General features: G+C 40.0%; 1 protein-coding gene across 1 annotated transcript; it reads left to right on the top strand.

The window, feature by feature from the left end:
* The first annotated feature begins 11,543 nt into the window (after window positions 1-11,543).
* LOC141459924 (uncharacterized) lies at window positions 11,544-14,072 on the top strand. The gene has a single exon (XM_074139487.1). It carries the CDS (start codon window positions 11,544-11,546, stop codon window positions 14,070-14,072), a length of 2,529 nt encoding a protein of 842 aa, XP_073995588.1.
* Window positions 14,073-22,383: the final 8,311 nt, after the last annotated feature.

Genomic DNA, 22,383 nt, shown 5'->3' with positions numbered 1-22,383 from the left:
AGGGGCAGTGCGAGGAACTTCGGGTCTAGAAGGGAAGACAGCAGTTGAGCCTCAACGATCTGGAGGCGTATGCTTCCTTTGTGGGAGACCGGGTCATTTTGCGAAGTCATGTGGTCGGAGAGGAAGAAGAAGCTTTGGGTGGAGTAATCTACGCATTGAGGCTGGGCCCTCAAAAAAGGAGACCGTCTGTTTTGTCTGTGGCCAATTCGGACACTACGCACGGGATTGTGCTCGACGAGCTACCTTAACAAAAGGCAGAACTTGTTCTACGGAGGAAAACTGGCACCCAAAAGCGGAGGGCTCGACCGATGGCCCAACGTCGAACGCCCGTTAGAAACAAGGGCCCCTGTCCTGGTGCCAAGTGTGGCAACGGGGAAGTCTAAGGGAGTAACAATACCTGTGTTCACAGGAAAGCGCCGGTTGGAATTACTTGTTGACAGCGGTTCAGAAATTTCCATTTTAAAACAAGCGATTCCGGAATTGGTAGTCAAGCAGTCCCGTATAAAAGCAACAGGAGTTACGGGGAGTTCGGTACCCATTATGGGTGAACAAGAGCTGGAGTTCCTTGTAGAGGGGAGCCGGGTGAACCACACCTTTGTGATCGCCGAGGTAGCCACTCGCGGGGACGGTCTAATGGGTTGGGACTTAATGAAGAAACTAGGGTTGGTTGTAGACGCTGGCCGAGGTCAGATCACAATTAAACCAAGGAACCCTTCCGTAGCTATGGTGGAGAATGGCTGCAAGGAGGAAGCATCGTCCTACGGTAGGGATAAGCGGGGGAGTAAGGGGAGGGACCCTAACTGGCCTCGAGAGGGCAGGTTAAGTGAGCTCGGAGTGAAGGTAGCACGATGTCAGAAGATACCGGGTCACAGCGAATGCTTAGTGGAGGGTAAAATAGCCCACGACCTGGAAGGGGACATTCTTTTAGAGCCCTTGGGGTCAATCGAGGGGGGCTTGAGGATAGCGAGAAGTCTAAACCGGGCTGAAGGCCGCCGGGTTTGGGTAAGAGTAATAAACCTGACTGGGTCAGATGTGAATGTGGGGAAAGGACAGTGGGTAGCCACTGCGGAGAGGATAAACTTAGATAGCGCATCATCTCAAGCGGAGTAGAGGGAAAATGGCGGTTCTGGGACGCTTTTTTTGAGGAGCCAATCAGAATGCAGGATTTCTTTTTGGCCACGCCCACCGGCCTATCATCGAATTCGACGAGGTTTTAGAAAAATACAGGAGGCAGTTGCAATATCGATTACTTCTATCGGCTATAATATCGGTTGTATATGTATTGATTAATATCGATTTTATTTCTTAGTATAAGTAATATATATAACAACAGCTGGTTAAATAAGAAATATAATTTAAACTGCTAACTTCTATCAACTACGCATGCGCAAACTCCAGTCTCCAGTGTATGAGAGATCTTAAAAAAAAAAAAAAATACAGGAGGCAGTTGCGATTACTTCTATCGGCTATAATATCGGTTGTATATGTATTGATTAATATCGATTTTATTTCTTAGTATAAGTAATATATATATAACAACAGCTGGTTAAATAAGAAATATTATTTAAACTGCTAACTTCTATCAACTAGGCATGCGCAAACTCCAGTGAATTGTGTGTGTGAGAGTAAGAGAGAGAGAGAGATCTTAAATATACAGAAGGCAGTTGCAATTTCAATTACTTCCTTCAATTACCATATTTTGAAAAATAAAAAAATAAAATAAGAAATTATTATAACACAACTTGTTATAACCTTAACTTTAAAATAATGTCTATAGATTGGTTTCCTTTGAATAAAGACTTCTATTTTTCTCTATATGTTTAATTCGAAAGACAAAATATTTATATTATTCTTATATCTCTTAGTATTTCGCTTTACCAACTATACAAACCTGAATATGTCGTTGTAGCCTCAATAGGCTAACTCATATTATTTCCTGTTATATTTAATAATTTACTTTACCTTAAGTCTGAATCATCATACTTAACCCATATAAACTTTCTTGTAATATGGGAATAATTCAAATGTTCAAAGGAAAAAATAAGAATGAAGCAAAATTAATTAAAAAACATTTTTTATTGATTTAAAAATAAACTTAAAAAAAAAAATAAAATAAACTTAAAAAAAAAAGAAGACATCAATAAAGATGTCATAAAAAAGGAATTTTTTTAAACATTTCTTTTATTGTTTAAGAAAAGTGTAACGGGGCACTGGAACTAGTTGCTATGCTTATGGTTACAGCTGGGTATTTTATTTGGAAAAAAAGGATTTTATTTATTTTTGATTCATTCTGAGTTGGGACTTGCTGGAAGTAAGACAAGGACAAAACTGTTTGGAAAACCCTGTGTTACCTCTTGTTGACCTGCGAGTCTTCTCGTCTACGGCCCTGCCGTAATTGATGTTATTAAATAATCTATTAAAGAATTTATCCTGTGAATCTATTCTGCTTAATGGTAAGATTGGCTATCGTTACTTTAGCTTATGTCAAATAGTTTATTGGTCATATCTCTCTGTGAGTGTGTGTGAATGTGTGTGTGTGTGTGTGTGTGTGCGCGCATAGAATCATTGCTCAAGTAAGTGAGAATAAGGAAGAGTCAGCGGCTGGCCTACATTGGTGTCAGGTGTGGGGTATCGTTGGAAACCCGTACCGAGCTGTTTGCGGTAGCAATAATAGCGTCGCGTACTCTTATTAATAGTACCTCTGAAGTATGGGTGACGTAAAGGCTTTAAAGGAGGAGGTAGACCTGCTGAAAGAGGAAGTTCGCAGGATGAGCTCCCAAAAGGAAGCAGCAAGCTTTTCCTCCGATGAAGGGGGGGTTAAACGAGACCTTTCCCTACAATCGCTAATCATGCCTTGGGGTGGGGACATATCAGATAGGCCTATTGATCAATTTTTGCAGAATTTTGCATTAGTGGCCGAAAGAGGCGGGTGGTCAGAGGCGGATAAACTTATGGTATGTCGCCTTAAACTAAAAGGGGCTGCAGCGGATTGTGTGGCTTGTCGACCGGAGTTATTGCTGCCCACGGCGACGTTTACTGACCTGGTTGAGGTGATTAGAACTCGCTTTGCGAGAGAGGCCACGCCTGAGCAAAGGCTATTGGAACTTAACTCTCTTGAACAGCTGTCGGGGGAAGATGCGCGTCAGTTTGCAGATAGGTGTCGGCATGTTGGTGGAAAAACATTGCCTGTCAAGGCGTCAGTGGAGGAAGCGGGTTGGGCTAGAGCTCAGCTCGAAAGAATCCTTATGGCTGCCTATATAAAAGGGCTAAAAGGGGAGCCAAGTCGGCAGCTACAATACGACCCCCCGAAAACGTTTCAGGAAGCGGTGGCTCGGGCTTCGCGTATTGAGCAAGTGAAAGTGCCGTCAATTTCTCCACGGGAAATAGGGGCAGTGCGAGGAACTTCGGGTCTAGAAGGGAAGACAGCAGTTGAGCCTCAACGATCTGGAGGCGTATGCTTCCTTTGTGGGAGACCGGGTCATTTTGCGAAGTCATGTGGTCGGAGAGGAAGAAGAAGCTTTGGGTGGAGTAATCTACGCATTGAGGCTGGGCCCTCAAAAAAGGAGACCGTCTGTTTTGTCTGTGGCCAATTCGGACACTACGCACGGGATTGTGCTCGACGAGCTACCTTAACAAAAGGCAGAACTTGTTCTACGGAGGAAAACTGGCACCCAAAAGCGGAGGGCTCGACCGATGGCCCAACGTCGAACGCCCGTTAGAAACAAGGGCCCCTGTCCTGGTGCCAAGTGTGGCAACGGGGAAGTCTAAGGGAGTAACAATACCTGTGTTCACAGGAAAGCGCCGGTTGGAATTACTTGTTGACAGCGGTTCAGAAATTTCCATTTTAAAACAAGCGATTCCGGAATTGGTAGTCAAGCAGTCCCGTATAAAAGCAACAGGAGTTACGGGGAGTTCGGTACCCATTATGGGTGAACAAGAGCTGGAGTTCCTTGTAGAGGGGAGCCGGGTGAACCACACCTTTGTGATCGCCGAGGTAGCCACTCGCGGGGACGGTCTAATGGGTTGGGACTTAATGAAGAAACTAGGGTTGGTTGTAGACGCTGGCCGAGGTCAGATCACAATTAAACCAAGGAACCCTTCCGTAGCTATGGTGGAGAATGGCTGCAAGGAGGAAGCATCGTCCTACGGTAGGGATAAGCGGGGGAGTAAGGGGAGGGACCCTAACTGGCCTCGAGAGGGCAGGTTAAGTGAGCTCGGAGTGAAGGTAGCACGATGTCAGAAGATACCGGGTCACAGCGAATGCTTAGTGGAGGGTAAAATAGCCCACGACCTGGAAGGGGACATTCTTTTAGAGCCCTTGGGGTCAATCGAGGGGGGCTTGAGGATAGCGAGAAGTCTAAACCGGGCTGAAGGCCGCCGGGTTTGGGTAAGAGTAATAAACCTGACTGGGTCAGATGTGAATGTGGGGAAAGGACAGTGGGTAGCCACTGCGGAGAGGATAAACTTAGATAGCGCATCATCTCAAGCGGAGATGGTTGGTGCCGTGGAACAGAAAGTGGTCCCGGAGGGAAGAGTGGAAGCCGAGTGGGAAGGGAAGTTAAGCCATTTGGCCGAGGGAGACCGCGATAAATTGATGCAAGTGCTACGCTCGTACATACGAGTCTTTCTGGAGCCTGGGCCAGAAGGGTGCAAGTTACCTGTGTATCACAGAATTACAACAACAGAGGAAGGTCCCGTTATCAAGCGTCCCTACCGGGTTCCCTATAATCAGAGGCCCATTGTGGAAGAACATCTCCGTGAAATGCTAGACAAGGGGGTAATTGCACCGTCAACAAGCCCATGGTCTGCCCCGATCGTGTTGGTACCAAAGAAAAGTGAGGACGGCACTTGTAAATACCGTTTCTGTACTGATTTTAGGGGACTTAACAAAATCACTAAAATAGACTCCTACCCACTACCACTAATAACGGAAACGTTGGAGAACTTGGGTAGAAGCAGGTACTTTTCAACAATCGATTTGGCCAGTGGTTATCACCAGATCCCTATCCACCCAGAGGACTGCGAAAAAACAGCTTTTACAACTATAGGGGGCCATTTTGAGTATAAACGGATGGCTTTTGGTCTGGTTAACGCGCCAGCGACGTTTCAACGTTTAATGGACCAATTATTGGCGGAAATCAAAGGGGAGGAGTGTCTGGTCTACATGGACGATATAATTATCTACAGTCCCACCCTCGAAGAACACTGTCGCCGATTGGGTAATGTATTGCATCTCTTAGAGCGTGCGGGGTTGAAAGCTAATCTAGGGAAGTGTGCTTTCGCACAGCGGGAGGTGCAGTACTTGGGACATGTTGTATCTGCTGAAGGCGTAAAACCAGATCCTAGCAAATTGGTGGCCATCAACTCTTATCCTACTCCTACCTCGGCAAAAGAGGTAAAGAGTTTTTTGGGTCTTGCGGGATATTACCGCCGCTTTATAAAGGGGTTTGCGGACCTTGCTCAACCACTTACCTCATTACTTAAGAAGGATGTGATGTTCACCTGGGGCAAGGAGGAGCAGTCTGCGTTTGAGGTTTTGAAGAGAACACTGTGCTCCTCGTCAGTACTAGTATACCCAGATTTTAGAGACAGCTTTATATTAGCGACTGACGCTTCGGGGATAGCGTTAGGAGCAGTTCTCTCCCAACTATGTGAAGGGCAAGAAAGACCAGTGGCGTATGCTAGCCGTCAACTAACTCCAGCTGAGCAAAGGTATTCCACCACGGAAAGAGAACTGCTAGCAGTGGTCTGGGCCACAACACAATTCCGCTGTTATCTTTTGGGTCGAAAATTCAAACTCGTCACAGACCATGCTGCTTTAAAGTGGATGCTGAGCCTGAAAGACCCTTCCGCGAAATTGACACGGTGGTCTCTAAGATTATCCGAGTTCGTGTATGACGTAGAACATAGGCCCGGGATTAAACACCTTAACGCTGACGGATTGAGCCGAAGGGTCGCTTCTGCTTTCGAGCCAGAGTCGGTAAACGAAATCTGGTGGGGTACGGGGGAAAGCGACCGGTTCGTGAAAGAGCAATCCAAAGATCGCTGGTGTAGCCAAACTAGGAAGTCCTGGCCAGAGAAAACATATGTTCACGAATCCGGGTTGTTATACTGGACAGATAGTAAAGCTCAGAGAACCCAGTGGCGTATAATGGTACCAGCCAAACAGCGGATTCATATAATCAAAGTCCATCATGACGCGCCCTGGTCCGGCCATCCCGGTATAGAGAGGACTTTAACTCGTATCAAGGAGAATTTTTTTTGGCCCGAGATGGCTAGAGATGTTGAGCTATACGTCAAAAGTTGCCACTCTTGTAATGAACGTAAGACACCAAGTGGATTAGCAGTACCACTGGGCCGAGTAGCTGGAGCTACTTATCCCTTCGAGTTGGTCTCCCTGGACGTAGTGGAGTGCCCTCTAAGTAGCATGGGAAACCGCTACCTTCTTACTATGGTCGATCATTTCACTCGGTACGCAGAGGTGGTCCCGATGAGAACGCAAACGGCTGAAGAGACTGCTCGGGCATTTGTCCATAATATTATTCTGAGACATGGGGCTCCTCGTCAGGTTCTGACCGATAGAGGTACAAATTTCCTATCCCATTTGTTTAAAGCAGTCTGCCACGTGCTGCACATAAAGAAGCTACAGACCACCGCCTACCATCCCCAGAGCAATGGAATAGTGGAGCGTATGCATCGGACACTCATCGAATCTCTCTCCCACTTTGTTAGAAAAGATGGCCGGAATTGGGATCGATGGGTGCCATTTGTTGTGATGGCGTACCGCTCCACTGTTCATTCATCAACAGGGTTTACTCCTCATTATCTGTTATATGGGCGAGACTTTGAAATGCCGTTTGATTTCCCATATACGAGGCAGCAACAGGCGGCATCTGTGGAGGAGTATGTGACGCAATTAAAGGAGAGGCTCTCCGCGGCGTATGCCCAGGCCAAAGAAATTGAGACTAAAGCCCGAGAGTCGTGGACCCGTTCTTATGACTCGGGGAAAAAGGACCGGGTATTTCACGTAGGCGACAAAGTGTATTTATTGGAGCCGGCCATACCACAAGGTCAGGCGAAAAAATTTTATAAACCTTGGTCGGGACCACATGAGATAAGTGCAAAAATCTCTCCCTGCGACTATGAATTGGTTTTGAGTTCAGGGGGTCGATATGTGGTGCATGCCAACCGGCTCAAGCCTGCCTATGAAGCCAGAGGAGACTATGGTAGGGAGCAAGCAAATGACGCGGTTCACCCCTCAGGAGTTTCGGAGGAGACGGCCACCTCAGGCAGTACTCCTCAGGCGGATAATGGGCAAGGGCTGGGAGAAGACTTGAGTGAAACCCCTCTCAGAGTTTCCCTAGCACCATCCACACAGAGTGAGGCGGTGGAAGAGGGAGGGGAGGACGCTTCCGAGAGTCCCGAGTCCACGGTGGGAGAAGCAGATTCATCGTGGCACCCAACATCCGGACAGTGGGGTCCAACAGAACCCCCAAGGTCTCCTTATTTGTTACGTGGTCAAGAGAGCGAACAGGAATCTAACCACAACATTCCTTGGGAGGTTAGAGTCAATCTACGGCCGAGACGTCGTCGAGAGCGCATAGATGAATGAAGATGAATGAGGAATAACTACTAGACTCCATTCTCTTATCAATCACCCTGATTGGCCCCAAAAACTATTTGAATAAGCGTATGGAGCAAAAGCCAAAGAATTAGTATTGATATGGATAGGCATGTGAGGCCGGTAGGGGAGTGGACGGAGAAATGGCCGTGGCGGAAATGAGAGGACCCATAAATCAAGATGAAAGGGAATGTTTCTCGAGCGGAATACCAGCAAAGAGAGGTCTTGGCAACTCAGGAATCCAGCCTAGGTTCCTAATCTGCCAGCCATTTAAAACAGGAGTGTCTCTGAGCAGAAGAGATTATTGAGCTGAAGAGTGCCTCGCGGAGTCGACAGACGTAGGCGCCATAAAGGAAGGCAGAGGCTCAATTTCGAAAACGTAACCGAAAGGGCGAGTGGCGTGAAGAATTGAATCGGGAGAGCAGCGACAGAGCGCGCAGGACCATTCAAATGGTAGAACAAGAGTAGCCGTGGAGCGATAGCTTCTCCAAAGGTTCCAAGATGGGGTAACTTGCTCACCAACGGGACACACCTACATGTCATCCACTGCGAAGACTTGGGCCAGGAACATTCAAGGGTCGGCTGCCCATGCGGAGTGGAATCAGGAGTGGACCGGCACGCGGTAGGAGCGGCAGAGTCGACAACCTCCCCGAGGCTTGAAAAGTGGAGTCCACTTTTCTTCAAAGGGGGGATAATGTAACGGGGCACTGGAACTAGTTGCTATGCTTATGGTTACAGCTGGGTATTTTATTTGGAAAAAAAGGATTTTATTTATTTTTGATTCATTCTGAGTTGGGACTTGCTGGAAGTAAGACAAGGACAAAACTGTTTGGAAAACCCTGTGTTACCTCTTGTTGACCTGCGAGTCTTCTCGTCTACGGCCCTGCCGTAATTGATGTTATTAAATAATCTATTAAAGAATTTATCCTGTGAATCTATTCTGCTTAATGGTAAGATTGGCTATCGTTACTTTAGCTTATGTCAAATAGTTTATTGGTCATATCTCTCTGTGAGTGTGTGTGAATGTGTGTGTGTGTGTGTGTGTGCGCGCATAGAATCATTGCTCAAGTAAGTGAGAATAAGGAAGAGTCAGCGGCTGGCCTACAAAAGAAATGTTTAAAAAAATTCCTTTCCCCCTGCAGGCAGGCCTTCACTAAATCTTCATCTTTCACTTTTTCTCCCTGCAGGTAGCCTTGAATTAGTTTATTTTCCTTTTCTGCCTGCAGGCAGGCTTCATTCTCCTTTTCTGCCTGCAGGCAGGCTTGAATTAACTGATCTTCCTCCTCTTTCGAGGAGGAAGATAGCAATTTTTGTCTCTCTGCAATTTTCAGCGCCTGAAAGAAATAATAAATATTTTGTTTAATTATATATATCAAGATCAATATAAAACAATAATGCATTTTTTTTTTTTTTATTATTATATTGTTATTTAATTACTTTATCGAAAATATCTTCTTCTTCGCTGTCGTAATAATGGGGCCTAAGGGCCCCTGAACGGTTGGGGGTGGAATCTCAAATGTTCAAATCCCAAACCTGGGCATTTGAAGTCTGAAAAAAATATTAATAATAATTAGTATTTTTATTACTATAATAGCATGCAATTAAAATTAGCATTTAAGAGAAAGTAATAATTATCACTTACTTCTTGAGAGTAGTTGCTGCTTGCCGACATTCTTGTGATAATGAACAGCGCTCTGTTGTTTAAACTGCCCCCTTCTATCATATCAGCTAACGGACAAGTTCCAACATGATTTGAACTGACTTATTGTCTAATTTCATTTAACTTTGTGTGTGTGTATTTGGATACTTATCACTAACACTATGATCATTTTTTATGTTTTATTATTATTTATATGTGGCTTAGTATTATTTAACTTGCACGTCCGATCATGCCGTGTTTGCATTGGTCAGTAACTAACTTTGATACCCCCTACCCTTAGCATAACAATCACAAGAGTCTATAGCATTTCCTGTTTTTTTACTTATAATCGATATAAAAGAAGTCTCCGAATTCTGTTGCGCTCATACAGCGTTCAGAGTTTTTGGTGACAACATCTTTTCCAACATCCTGCCTGTTTTTCTAAAGCAAGTACTTTTTTTAATTAATTGTTATTTTACAAATATATATATTCGTTTTTTCTTTATTTTTTTTATTGCTCTTTTATTATTTTGCTATATTTCATATTTCCATTCAGTATTTTACATAGTTAATTTTTATTAGTTTTATTAGTTTTATTAGTTGTATATATATATATAATTATTTAGTAATTTTGTGTTATTATAGTTTTTATTCTTTTTTTATTTTTAAAATAATTTTTTTATTCTTTTTTCATTTTAAAATAATTTTTTAATTTGTATTAAATAACTGCGTTAAATTATTTTGTATTGCTCTTTTTTATTATTTTTATTATATTTCATATTTTCCATTCAGTATTTTACATAGTTAATTTTTATTAGCGTTAAATTATTTTTTTTATTGCTCTTTTTATTATTTTTATTATATTTCATATTTTCCATTCGGTATTTTACATAGTTAATTTTTATTAGCGTTAAATTATTTTTTATTGCTCTTTTTTTTATTATTTTTATTATTTTTATTATATTTCATATTTTCCATTCAGTATTTTTACATAGTTAATTTTTATTAGTTTTTATTAGTTGTATATATATATATAATTATTTATTTAGTAATTTAGTGTTATTCTAGTTTGTGTATGTATTAAATAACCGCGTTAAAATATATATATATTTGTATTATTAATATTTTTCATTACATTACTTATTATTTTATATTACTTATTATTATTTTATATTACGTGTTATTTTATTAATTATGGAGTGTCTACATTGCCATAAAATATTTAAAAGGGAAGATAACAAGAATCGTCACGAAGTTACATGTATATCGCGCAGTCAACGCCATCTTTGCAATATTTGCGGCGAGGGATTTTCTTCTAAGAAGACGTTGACTGCGCACATGCGTCGTTGTGGCAATGAAACACTGACCGTCATGACTAAAAGAGCTCGAATAGATGCCGCCAACGGAAGTTTGTATGAAGTGGAAACGGCGCACGGAGGGACTCTTCGGACTTTCTTTCTTCCATGCATTGAAGTAGCTGATGCAATGGAATTCTTAAATGCCCAGTTAGGCACATTGCGTCAGTTACTTGCAGAATGCGTGGAAGAGGCTCCCCTCAAGTACAACTTGGTCTTGGAGGCGACATTTGAAAACATCAAAGGTGAAACATGTGATCGCGCCTTCAAGACTAAGAATAAAGTAATTTATGAAGACTCCTCCATCGAAGAATGCTTAAAGGAAAGTTTTAAGAAATTAGTGACTGAGATGGAGGAGTCCACATTAAAGGGGAGCGGGTGGTTTTTGAAAGGGTTTGATGGGGTCCTTCTAAGGGTGAACCGTTTCCAACCCATGGGAGGTAACAGCTACATCCCTTTACCTCCCCACATTGCGAATCGAAAAGCGGTTATAAATGTGCAAAACAATGATGATCAGTGTTTCAAGTATGCCATTCTCTCCCGGCTCGTAACTATTCATCCAGAACGCGAAAGTAAATATAAAAATTTAGAACACAGGTACAATTTTGACTGCATTTCCTTCCCCACTCCTCTCCATGAGGTGAAAAAATTTGAGAAATTTAATAACATAAGCATCAATGTTTTCGCCCTTGGAGAGAAAGGAAACGTGTACCCTTTAAAGGTGGTGAAGCTGGAGAAGGAAGACCATCGCGACCTCCTTCTCCTAATGATGGAAAATGGACGGAGCCACTATACCTATATTAAAGATTTTAATAAATTAGTGGCCCGTCAGATTACTGAGCACGAACAAAGGGTACACGTTTGTAAGCGATGCTTCACGCACTTTAACATCGACAGCGTGAACATCGTTGAGCGGGTGAAGGAGCATATGGAGTACTGTGGAGAGAACAGAGCGACTCAAATTGTCCTGCCCACATGCAATGACGATGGGTCTCCTCCAACTGTATCTTTTACTAAAGTGCAAAATCAGATGAGGATTCCCATCGTCATCTACGCAGATTTTGAATCGGTTTTAAAAAAAATTCCCAGCGATGGCAATTCGAGTCGCACCTACACGACTCCCTATCAGAGTCACCTTCCAATGAGCTTCTGTGTTTATATTAAAGTTGCAGAAGACATACGCCACTGTCTTCCTGCCAATTTCCCGGCAGAACCCTACATTTATACAGGTGAAGATTCTGCAGAGAAATTCATGGCATACATAAAGGCAGTGGCCGAGAAGGTGGCTCTGGTATACTCCATAAAGAGGCCAATGCTACCCCTGACACCATCTCAGCTGGAAGACTTCCAACAGTCCCAAACCTGCTACCTTTGTCACAAATCCTTCTCTAGATCCAATCCTAAGGTGGCGGATCACGATCACATCAGTGGTATGTATCGTGGTCCTGCTCACAATTCCTGTAATATCCTATACCGCACTCCTCGTTTCCTTCCCGTCTTCCTCCACAATCTGAGCGGATATGACGCCCACTTTATTGTACGCCAGTTGGGGTATGACACAAGTCGCATTGACGTCATCCCCAACAGCGAAGAGAAATATATCTCTTTTAGCAAACAAGTGGGCGCTCTAACCGTCAGATTTGTGGACACCTTCCGCTTCTTGTCTTCCAGCTTAGATAGGTTGTCCAAGAATTTGCCCAAGAACAAATTTATAGATATGGGTAAATTCTTCCCCGCAGACAAGATGGATCTGGTCATAAGAAAAGGAGTGTATCCCTACGATTACACAAACTCGTTCGAGAAACTTAGGGAGACGGTTCTACCCCCTAAGGAGGCATTCTATAGCACCCTTAATGAATGCCATATCTCGGACGAAGACTATCAGCATGCTCAGTCAGTTTGGGAGGCCTTCGATATTAGAACCCTAGGGAGGTACAGCGAGCTCTACCTTAAGGTAGACGTAATGCTCTTATGTGACATCTTTGAAAATTTCAGAGATGTTTGCATAAGAGCATATTCGCTGGACCCTGCCTGGTATTTCACGGCCCCAGGACTGGCTTGGGATGCCATGCTGAAGTGTACAGGGATACAATTAGAACTCCTTACAGATTATGACCAGCTCCTAATGATTGAGCGGGGCATAAGGGGCGGCATTTGCCAATGCAGTCATCGCTATAGCAAAGCCGATAATAAATACCTCAACCCAGATCGCGACCCCCTTAAGGAATCGAAATACATTGCCTACCTAGATGCAAATAATTTGTACGGGTGGGCAATGTTAAATCCGCTTCCTTCTGGATGTTTCGAGTGGGTAGAACATCCGGATACTCTAGACTGGGGCAATATGCAAGAAGATGGCCCCTTCGGGTATATTGTTGAAGCCGACATAGAGTATCCGAGCAAATTGCACGAACTGCACAACGATTTCCCCCTTCTCCCGGAGAATAGGGTGCCTCCGGGACAAGTTACCAAGAAACTGTTGGCTCCATTGTCCAACAGGGAGAAATACGTTGTCCACTTCGTCAATTTGCAGCAAGCCATGGGCCTAGGTCTCCGGTTAGTACGCGTACATAGGGCGCTGCGATTCAGACAGTCCCGTTGGCTTCGTTCCTACATCGACCTCAACACTCACATGAGACAACAGGCGACGAACGACTTTGACAAAGACTTTTACAAACTTATGAACAACGCCGTTTTTGGAAAATTTATGGAAGACGTACGCAAACGGACGAAAATAGAACTGGTGACTGACCAAAGACGACTGAGAAAACTTATAGCAAAACCCACTTTTAAGGACCGGACAGTATATACAGAAACTTTAGTGGCAGTGCATCTGGACTTTGAGCAGATCACGATGAACAAACCGATTTATGTTGGAATGTCCATACTTGATCTGTCCAAAGTCCGGATGTACGAGTTCCACTACAAAACTATGCTCAAAAGGTACGATACAGACAAACTTAAGTTAATGTATACCGATACAGATAGTTTAATTTATGAAGTTAAGACGGAAGACTTTTACAGTGACTTAACAACAATAATAAACGAACTGGACACTTCAGACTACCCTAACGGACATATACTTTACAGCACAAAAAATAAAAAAGTGTTGGGGAAGTTCAAGGACGAGGCCAGCGGAGAGCCTGTAACTGAATTCGTGGGCCTCCGCGCCAAAATGTACGCTTTACGTATCCGGGGACAAGAGTTAAAACGGGCGAAAGGGATAAAAAAGGCAGCTGTGGAAAAGAAAATAACTTTTGATGATTATGTGGCTGCCCTGTTCGACGGAAAAGAGTTTACCACCTCTTTTAGAACAATCATTTCAAAAGAGCACAAACTCTTTTCCGTTGAACAGAAAAAAGTATCTCTTTCGCCCCACGACGACAAACGACATCTAGTCGATCGTGTTCATACTCTTGCCCATGGCCACTTTGCTATAGCGAATGTACCTGTGTAGCCTCGTTTCTAGGGGTTGTATATAGTGTACATATTAGTCAAGTACTTAGGTTAGTTTAAGGTGGTGGTCATTTTATTTATTTATTTATTTATTTAAATTATTTAAATTTCTTAATAAAACATTATTTTTATTTATTCATTTTATTATGTTTTTTTTTTTTTCTATTCATTCAAATTTTTTTTAAGTTCATTTATTTCACTTTTTTTTCTTTTTTTTTCATTTAAATTTACTCTAAATTTAGAAAAAAAATAAAAAATAAAAAAATAAATAAATAAATAAAAATACAAAAAAAAAGGTGGCGGGAAATTCTATTTTATATACTTTTTTTATTTATAGTTAGTATGCATGCTTTGTAAATATTTGATCTTAATTTTAATATATTATTTATTTATTTTTACTTTTTTTATTGTTATTTTATTTATTATATTTACTTATTATTATTTTTTTTTTTGTATAATGAGCATGAGTTATGTATATATATATATATATATATATATATATATATATATATATATAAAAGAGACGGGAGAGCTATTCTTGTTATTCTTCATCATGCGCTTGATAAAGCAACATCACACCCTCTCAGTGCAAAACCTTGAAGACAGGGCCTCTTCCAAAAAATGTTCCAAACACGGTCCGCTTTTCCCAGATTCCATTAGATGTTTAATATGCGGACCGTCTAATTGTGGGAAAACTAACCTGATGTTGAGCTTAATATACGATCCAAAGGGGTTGAGATATGAAAATATATATTTGTTTGCAAAGTCATTACAACAGCCCAAGTACCGGAAGCTAGCTCAAATTTTAGATCCTTTAAAAGATATTGGCTATTTTGAATTTGAAGACAATTCTCAAGTTCCCCCACCTAAAGAGGCCCTGCCAAATTCAATAATTATTTTCGATGATATAGCATGTGACAAGCAAGATAATGTAAGAGCCTATTTTTGTATGGGGCGCCACAGTTGAGTTGATATATTTTATCTAAGTCAAAGTTATACTAGAGTTCCTAAGCACTTAGTAAGAGAAAATGCAAATTTCCTAATACTCTTTCGGCAAGATGAATTAAATTTGAGAAGAATTTACGATGACCATATCAATTCCGACATGGAATTCAAAACTTTCAGAAAAATTTGCCACAGGTGCTGGAAAGAAAATAGATTTGGCTTTCTAGTGTTGGACAAAGATAGACAGATTACTGAGGGAAGGTATCGAAAAGGTTTCGAAGCCTATATAATACCTTAACCTCGTTCTTGAACATCACTGTTCATTGAGCCATGGAGGGGTCAACTAGTGACGTTGTAATGCGTGAAATAATCGAAACCAGAAAGGCGATTCAAGAAAAGTGTAATTTATTGAAGAGAAACAGAGAAGAGACCGATGAATATTTGAAAATGAAATATCAACCTTTATTGAGTCCATTGAAAGCATTGGTGGAAAAGCAGGAAAAGCCACCACTTGAATTAAAACAATCTCCTAAACCGGAAGTAGCTACTTGTGAAACACCCCTTCCACCTCCAAAGAGGCTAAAATTTTTGAGGCTAGAATCGGCTACTACACCACCGTCAAGATTATCAAAAATATGGCATGAAGAACTTTCAACCACAAAGCGACCGGAAGTACTAAAGTTAACTTCTTCTACTTCTGCTGAAGCAACTAGCCCGCTTCAAGAGGTATGAGAACAAGCACAAACGCCTGAAGGGAAGGAAATTTCAGCAAAATATTTGAAGGAAGTTGGAGAAATGTCCTCAAAATATATAAAAAAATTTATCAAAAATGAGACCAAGGACTTGGATATGATATATGGTGTAGTTTATGACGGCCGGAGATTTAGTATTGGTGACTCAGTGGTCTCCATCAGCAAAGACATTCTATCTGTTGGTGATAATACCTATTTCGGCACACCAGGTCTTTTCGAGTTATTATTCATGACAAATCCAAACTTGTCTCTGGTGAAAAAGACGGATTATATCAATTATAAGAGCATACTGCAACAGACGAACGCTCATAGAGAAGGGCACAGCCCTTCCGGACCAATTAAAGTTCTGAACACAAACATGAAATACAAGAATGTGATTTCAAAATTGTTTTCAGCAAAAAGGGGTGCTGGATTTGTAGATCCTAACAAGCTTGTAGATCGATTAAGAAGCTTACTTGGTACCAACAATGCCAGCGCAGAAATAAAAAGTATTGAAGCTCAGCTGAGAGATGGAGGTATAATAGCGTAGTGTGGGCATAAACAAGCTTCATTTCATCATGGCCTCTGTTAAGGAACAGATTGTAAACGAGTTGCATAGACCAGCAAGAAGAGTCTTCAAGAGAAGAGCAGTCCTTCTGAAGGGCTTAGATGACCTGTGGCAAGCCGACCTGGTGGAACTAATACCCTATTCTAGATTCAATAAAGGTCACAAATATCTGTTGACTGTGATTGATTGTTTCTCCAAATATGCATGGGCGATCCCTCTGAAGAATAAGACAGCCCTGGAAGTGAGTCAAGCATTCGAGAAAGTATTAGCCGATCGGAAGCCAAACAATTTGCAAACGGATAATGGAAAAGAGTTTTACAACAAGATATTTGGCAAGCTGATGAACGTGAACGGTATAAATCACTATTCTACCTATAGTAACTTAAAAGCTTCAATAGTGGAGAGATTCAATCGTACTCTGAAAGCGGCAATGTGGAAAAAATTTAGTCTCCAAGGATCGTACGACTGGTTAACCGACATTAAATCGCTATTGAACAAATATAATAACACTAAACACAGAACGATTAAAGTGGCACCGGCTTCAGTACGGGGAAAAGAAATAGAAGAACAGCTATTACGTGAAGTATATGGGAAGAAAACTTTGAAAAACGGCAGCATTCCCAAGTTCAAAGCTGGAGATCATGTACGCATATCCAAATATAAAGCGCAATTTGCTAAAGGCTATTGCCCTTCGTGGTCTACAGAAATATTTAAAGTTGCTGAAGTGAAAAATACCATACCGTTCACATATCATCTGAAAGATTATAAGGGGCAAATGATTGCTGGAGGTTTCTATCAAGAGGAACTGCAGCTGGCCAAACATCCCGACAGTTACCTAGTGGAGAAGGTTATTAAACGGAAAGGTGATAGAATTTTGGTGAAATTGTTGGGCTTAGATAATTCACACAACAGTTGGGAGAATGTTAAAAATATTCATATATAAAGCCAGAAACAACTAACAATGATTCAGTTTATCATGAGACGTGCTAAAGATAAGAAGAAAAAGAAGAGAATCATCCCCACTCCTAGGCGGATGGGTGGCAAATCTTCAAAATTGAGTGTAAAAGCCAAAGGAATGCTGGATACGCTACCTCGCCTGCGGTTAAGTAATTTTGATCTAATTAAGTTGGCAAAATCAAATAAAATTCCTCATTTCAGAGGAGTATTCATGATTGATGAATTTCCAAAGAAACCATGGAAAAATGAACGAGCCATTTTTAATTTGGATAGCAGTGTTGGCAGTGGTACTCACTGGGTTTGTTACAAGAAGAGAGGTGAATATGTTCAATTCTTCGATTGCAGTGGTGCCAATCCCCCTGTTGAATTTGTCCGTTATGTAAAGGGAAATCGAAATTCATGGAACCGGAAGCAGTATCAGAAAGTTGGCACTAACAACTGCGTCAGCTTTGTCTACTCTTCCTGCTGGATGTCTTTTAAAAGAGAGGCTCACAACTGAAGTTGCTCATTTGATCACTAGACTGAGATGGGTTTAGACTTTAGAAGAGGCGATAAAAGGACAGTTGCAGAGAAAAAGAGCATCATTCCAGTGAGAACAGTTGCCGAGCGAACATCGCTGACGAACAGCAGTATTCGATTTCTTCAGGCTGCAGGTTACTACGTTCTATCATCATCATGGAAGTGTTAGATTTGGAAGAGAAATGTCAGTTTGACAATTCAATCGAGTGCATAGAATTGCATTCCCATCACCCATATGCTTCTTCAAAACTACTACCAGGCGACGAAATACGCATTAGTGTACAGCATCAAGATCTATATACGCTACCTAGTCAAAGTTTGCTCTACTTGGAAGGCAAGTTTTTAAAGGAAGACGGCTCTGCAGTTCCTGTTTCATCCAAATTGACCAATAATGCTTTTGCATTTCTATTTGATGAAATAAGATACGAACTAATAATAATAATAATAATAATAATAATAATGTTTTATTTGAATAGGGAAAACAAAATATACATATTCTTTTTATAAACATCAATGACATGGTACATTACCGTCTGTCAGAGTCTCATTTGAAACAAAAATTATTAACTTAATGATAAATACATATCTGATGAAATAAGATACGAACTAAGTGGAGTTGAAATAGATCGAGTAAAAAACCCAGGAATAGCTTGTACACTTAAAGGGCTGGTTTCGCTTAAGGCAGGTTGTCAGTATATTACAAACTGGGGCTGGTGCTATCCTCAAAGCGATGCTCTCAACATCACTTCAGCAGAAGGATGTTTTAATTTATGCATTCCGCTATCATTGCTGCTGGGATTTTGTGAAGATTATCAGAAGATTGTGATTAATGTTAAACAAGAATTGATACTTGTTAGAAGCAGACAAGATGGAAATGCCTATAAATTCAACAGGCTGAATGAAGAACAAGCGGTGGAGAGGTGTAAAATTGAAATGGTGAAGCTTTGCTGGATGCTGCCCTATGTAACAGTCAACGAACATCAGAGATTAGCTCTTATGCGTCATCTTAAATCTGCTAAGGTATTTGCTCTAAGTTTTAGAAGTTGGGAACTCTATGATTACCCTTTGTTGCCGGCCACTCAGAGGCAAATCTGGTCAGTAAAGACAACTAGTCAAATGGAAAAGCCCCGATATATCATTCTAGCTTTTCAGACCGGACGTGCTAATAATGTGGAAAGCAACGCTAGTCACTTTGACCACTGTTCTATTTCAAATGTAAAACTTTATCTTAATTGTAAAGCTTTCCCATACGGTGATTTGAATGTAGATTTTTCCTCTAACCGTTTTGCCATTCTATATCATATGTATGCTTCCTTTCAAATGTCATATTATGGAGAACAAATGTATCCTCTAAGTTCTTTACAAAATTTTAAAGAGAAAACACCCTTAATTGTAATAGATTGTTCTAAACAGTGTGAATCTATTAAATGTGGTCCGGTAGATGTTAGATTGGAATTTGAATCAAAAGAAATGTTCCCTCCAAATACCACTGCATATTGTCTTTTTATACACGACAGGGTCGTAGAATATAATTCTTTGACAGGTATTGTACGTCGTATGGTATAAGAAGGCTTGAAGAGCTAATTCAGTGTTCAGAATGGCTCAGACAGGCCTACTGATAACTGACTTCCAGTGTTTTGTAGACAGTGTAGGAGGATATATTGTTAAAGAGCTTTCTCTATTAGACTATAATTTTCAATCAGTTAGACACTGGATATTCAAGCCACCTGTCCAACATAAACAATGTGAAAAAAGTAGAAGAACCAATTATTGGTTAGAAAATTATTATCATAAAATTAAATGGAATGACGGGGATATTGAATATGAAATGATTAGAGATATTTTCAAGTTTATTGATTGTAACTATAAATTTGTTTTTGTTAAGGGTAGTGATAAGAAAAAATTTCTTTTGCAAAATCTGTACAGTTGTTGTGTAATTAATTTAGAAGATTATGGTTGTCCAAAACTTGATTCATTAGAAGCAGCAGGAAATCAGTGTATTATACACAATACTTGTAAAGAGAAATGTACGCAATATCGAATTAAAGCCATCAATTGCTGGCTCAACAATAAGTTAGGTTGGAATGAGGCGGAAATATTTTTGCCTTGAAGTATGAATGTGGTCACTGGCGAATGCATTGAGTTGCACACAAACCTGAATGTTGGTCACTGGCGAGATGTAAAATCTCGTAAACCATGAATGGATTTGTACAGATTCTGTGCAATGTTTGAATATGATTGGTGCAAGGCAGCTAAAATTCCAACATTGAAATAAAGTGCTTCGATAGCAAACATTTCTCTTCTTATTTCTTTCATATTAATGTAATTAGAAATTAAATATTTTATTTGTATTAGAAATTTTTTATATCTGTCTGTAAATATAAGAATCTTTTTTTTAAAGTTTTGTTTCAATAAATGTATTAAGTCAAATAATTCTTTTTTTTCAAGAATTCCTTCTATTATTATTATTATAAAAAAAAAAAAAAAAACAAACAAACTAAGCAGCAGTTTGCGCACGTTGAGAATAGTACATGAGAATGGTAAGAGTCATCATTATTATTTTTTTTTTTCATTTGCCTGATCAAACAGTCAATTTAAGTCTACAAACATTCAATGTTTTATTATTATTTATAAAGCAATAAAAAGCTAATAAGGACAAAGTTCAGTTTCAAATTTTTTCTAAGAAACATATGAAGTTAACGGACAGGTTGAGTCCTGTTTCAAAGGTGGCAGGTGTGGAATCACCTTAGAGAGAGAGAGAGAGAAACACTTGTCAGAGAGAGAGGGTAAGGGAAGCTCGCAATTCTATTGGCTAACTATAGGTGACGTCTTTGAGTGGGGGGGGGCATCCGTAAATTAGTGAGGCTTGTAAGATAATTCTCCATTCGCTACCCACACTCCGAATGTTAACTACACACACAGCAAAGGTAAGTAATAATACTTCAAAAAAAAAAAAAAAAAAAAAAACATTTTGATAATGATGTGATACTTTCATATAATATTCTTCTTTTAGATGTCTAAGTTGGCCAGCTTTTTGAATGATGTGAATATAAGGTCAGCGGGCATTGGCAAATTATCAGATCTGAGAACCGGATACTCATACGAAGTCAAACAATTCGAAAGAATCAACACTAAATTTGGTGATGCCATCGTTGCCCATTTACATTATATTGGCCCGACAATGGACTACCCAACTAGGATCTTCCTTCCACGCAGATTTGCGGCAGTGATAACTGATGAAATGGTGGAAGATTACCAACAATCAAAGAAAAAACTGTTAATAATGTACAAAGGCTTTAATAATGGAAGATATGACATAGAATTTAAATAAAATTTATACTGTAAAATAAATTACTTTAAAATTTAATTATTTAACTTGTATGGTTCCTTTAAATAATATGTTTTAATTAATTTTGATTCGTTCTTATTTTCCTTATATATATATATTACAAGAAAGTTTATATGGGTTAAGTATGATGATTCAGACTTAAGGTAAAGTAAATTATTAAATATAACAGGAAATAATATGAGTTAGCCTATTGAGGCTACAACGACATATTCAGGTTTGTATAGTTGGTAAAGCGAAATACTAAGAGATATAAGAATAATATAAATATTTTGTCTTTCGAATTAAACATATAGAGAAAAATAGAAGTCTTTATTCAAAGGAAACCAATCTATAGACATTATTTTAAAGTTAAGGTTATAACAAGTTGTGTTATAATAATTTCTTATTTTATTTTTTTATTTTTCAAAATATGGTAATTGAAGGAAGTAATTGAAATTGCAACTGCCTTCTGTATATTTAAGATCTCTCTCTCTCTCTTACTCTCACACACACAATTCACTGGAGTTTGCGCATGCCTAGTTGATAGAAGTTAGCAGTTTAAATAATATTTCTTATTTAACCAGCTGTTGTTATATATATATTACTTATACTAAGAAATAAAATCGATATTAATCAATACATATACAACCGATATTATAGCCGATAGAAGTAATCGCAACTGCCTCCTGTATTTTTTTTTTTTTTTAAGATCTCTCATACACTGGAGACTGGAGTTTGCGCATGCGTAGTTGATAGAAGTTAGCAGTTTAAATTATATTTCTTATTTAACCAGCTGTTGTTATATATATTACTTATACTAAGAAATAAAATCGATATTAATCAATACATATACAACCGATATTATAGCCGATAGAAGTAATCGATATTGCAACTGCCTCCTGTATTTTTTTTTTTTTTTTTTTTTTTAAGATCTATCACACACTGGAGACTGGAGTTTGCGTAAATGATACAAGTTAGCAGTTTAAATAATATTTCTTATTTAAAATAGAAAATACAAAAGTTAAGGAAGGGGTGGGGGGGTGGGGGGTGGGGGCTAGAGGTGCTTGCTATAGGAACCTATCCTGAGAGGTAACCGTTTGGAAAAAAAGATGCAATTCTATTGGCTAGTTACAATGTGACGTAATTGTGGAGGAGGGGGGGGAGGAATGCTAGTAGTACCTGGTAGGACTAAGTGTTAGTTCGTGTTTAGTTTTTAGTGAGTGAAGGTCACGTCATCAACAGCGAATGCAGCCCAGGTGGAGGG

The sequence above is a fragment of the Rhodnius prolixus genome, unplaced genomic scaffold (genome assembly GCF_049639745.1).
Source record: "Rhodnius prolixus isolate KJV_2025 unplaced genomic scaffold, Rpr scaffold_29, whole genome shotgun sequence".
NCBI classification, from domain to species: domain Eukaryota; kingdom Metazoa; phylum Arthropoda; class Insecta; order Hemiptera; family Reduviidae; genus Rhodnius; species Rhodnius prolixus.
The sequence above is the reverse complement of the archived record's forward strand: the minus strand, read 5'-3'. Positions and strand labels throughout refer to the sequence as shown.

Bases quoted from the DNA above. Each gene is read 5' to 3' on its own strand.
- LOC141459924 (XM_074139487.1), top strand. From the start codon at position 11,544: ATGGAGTACTGTGGAGAGAACAGAGCGACTCAAATTGTCCTGCCCACA.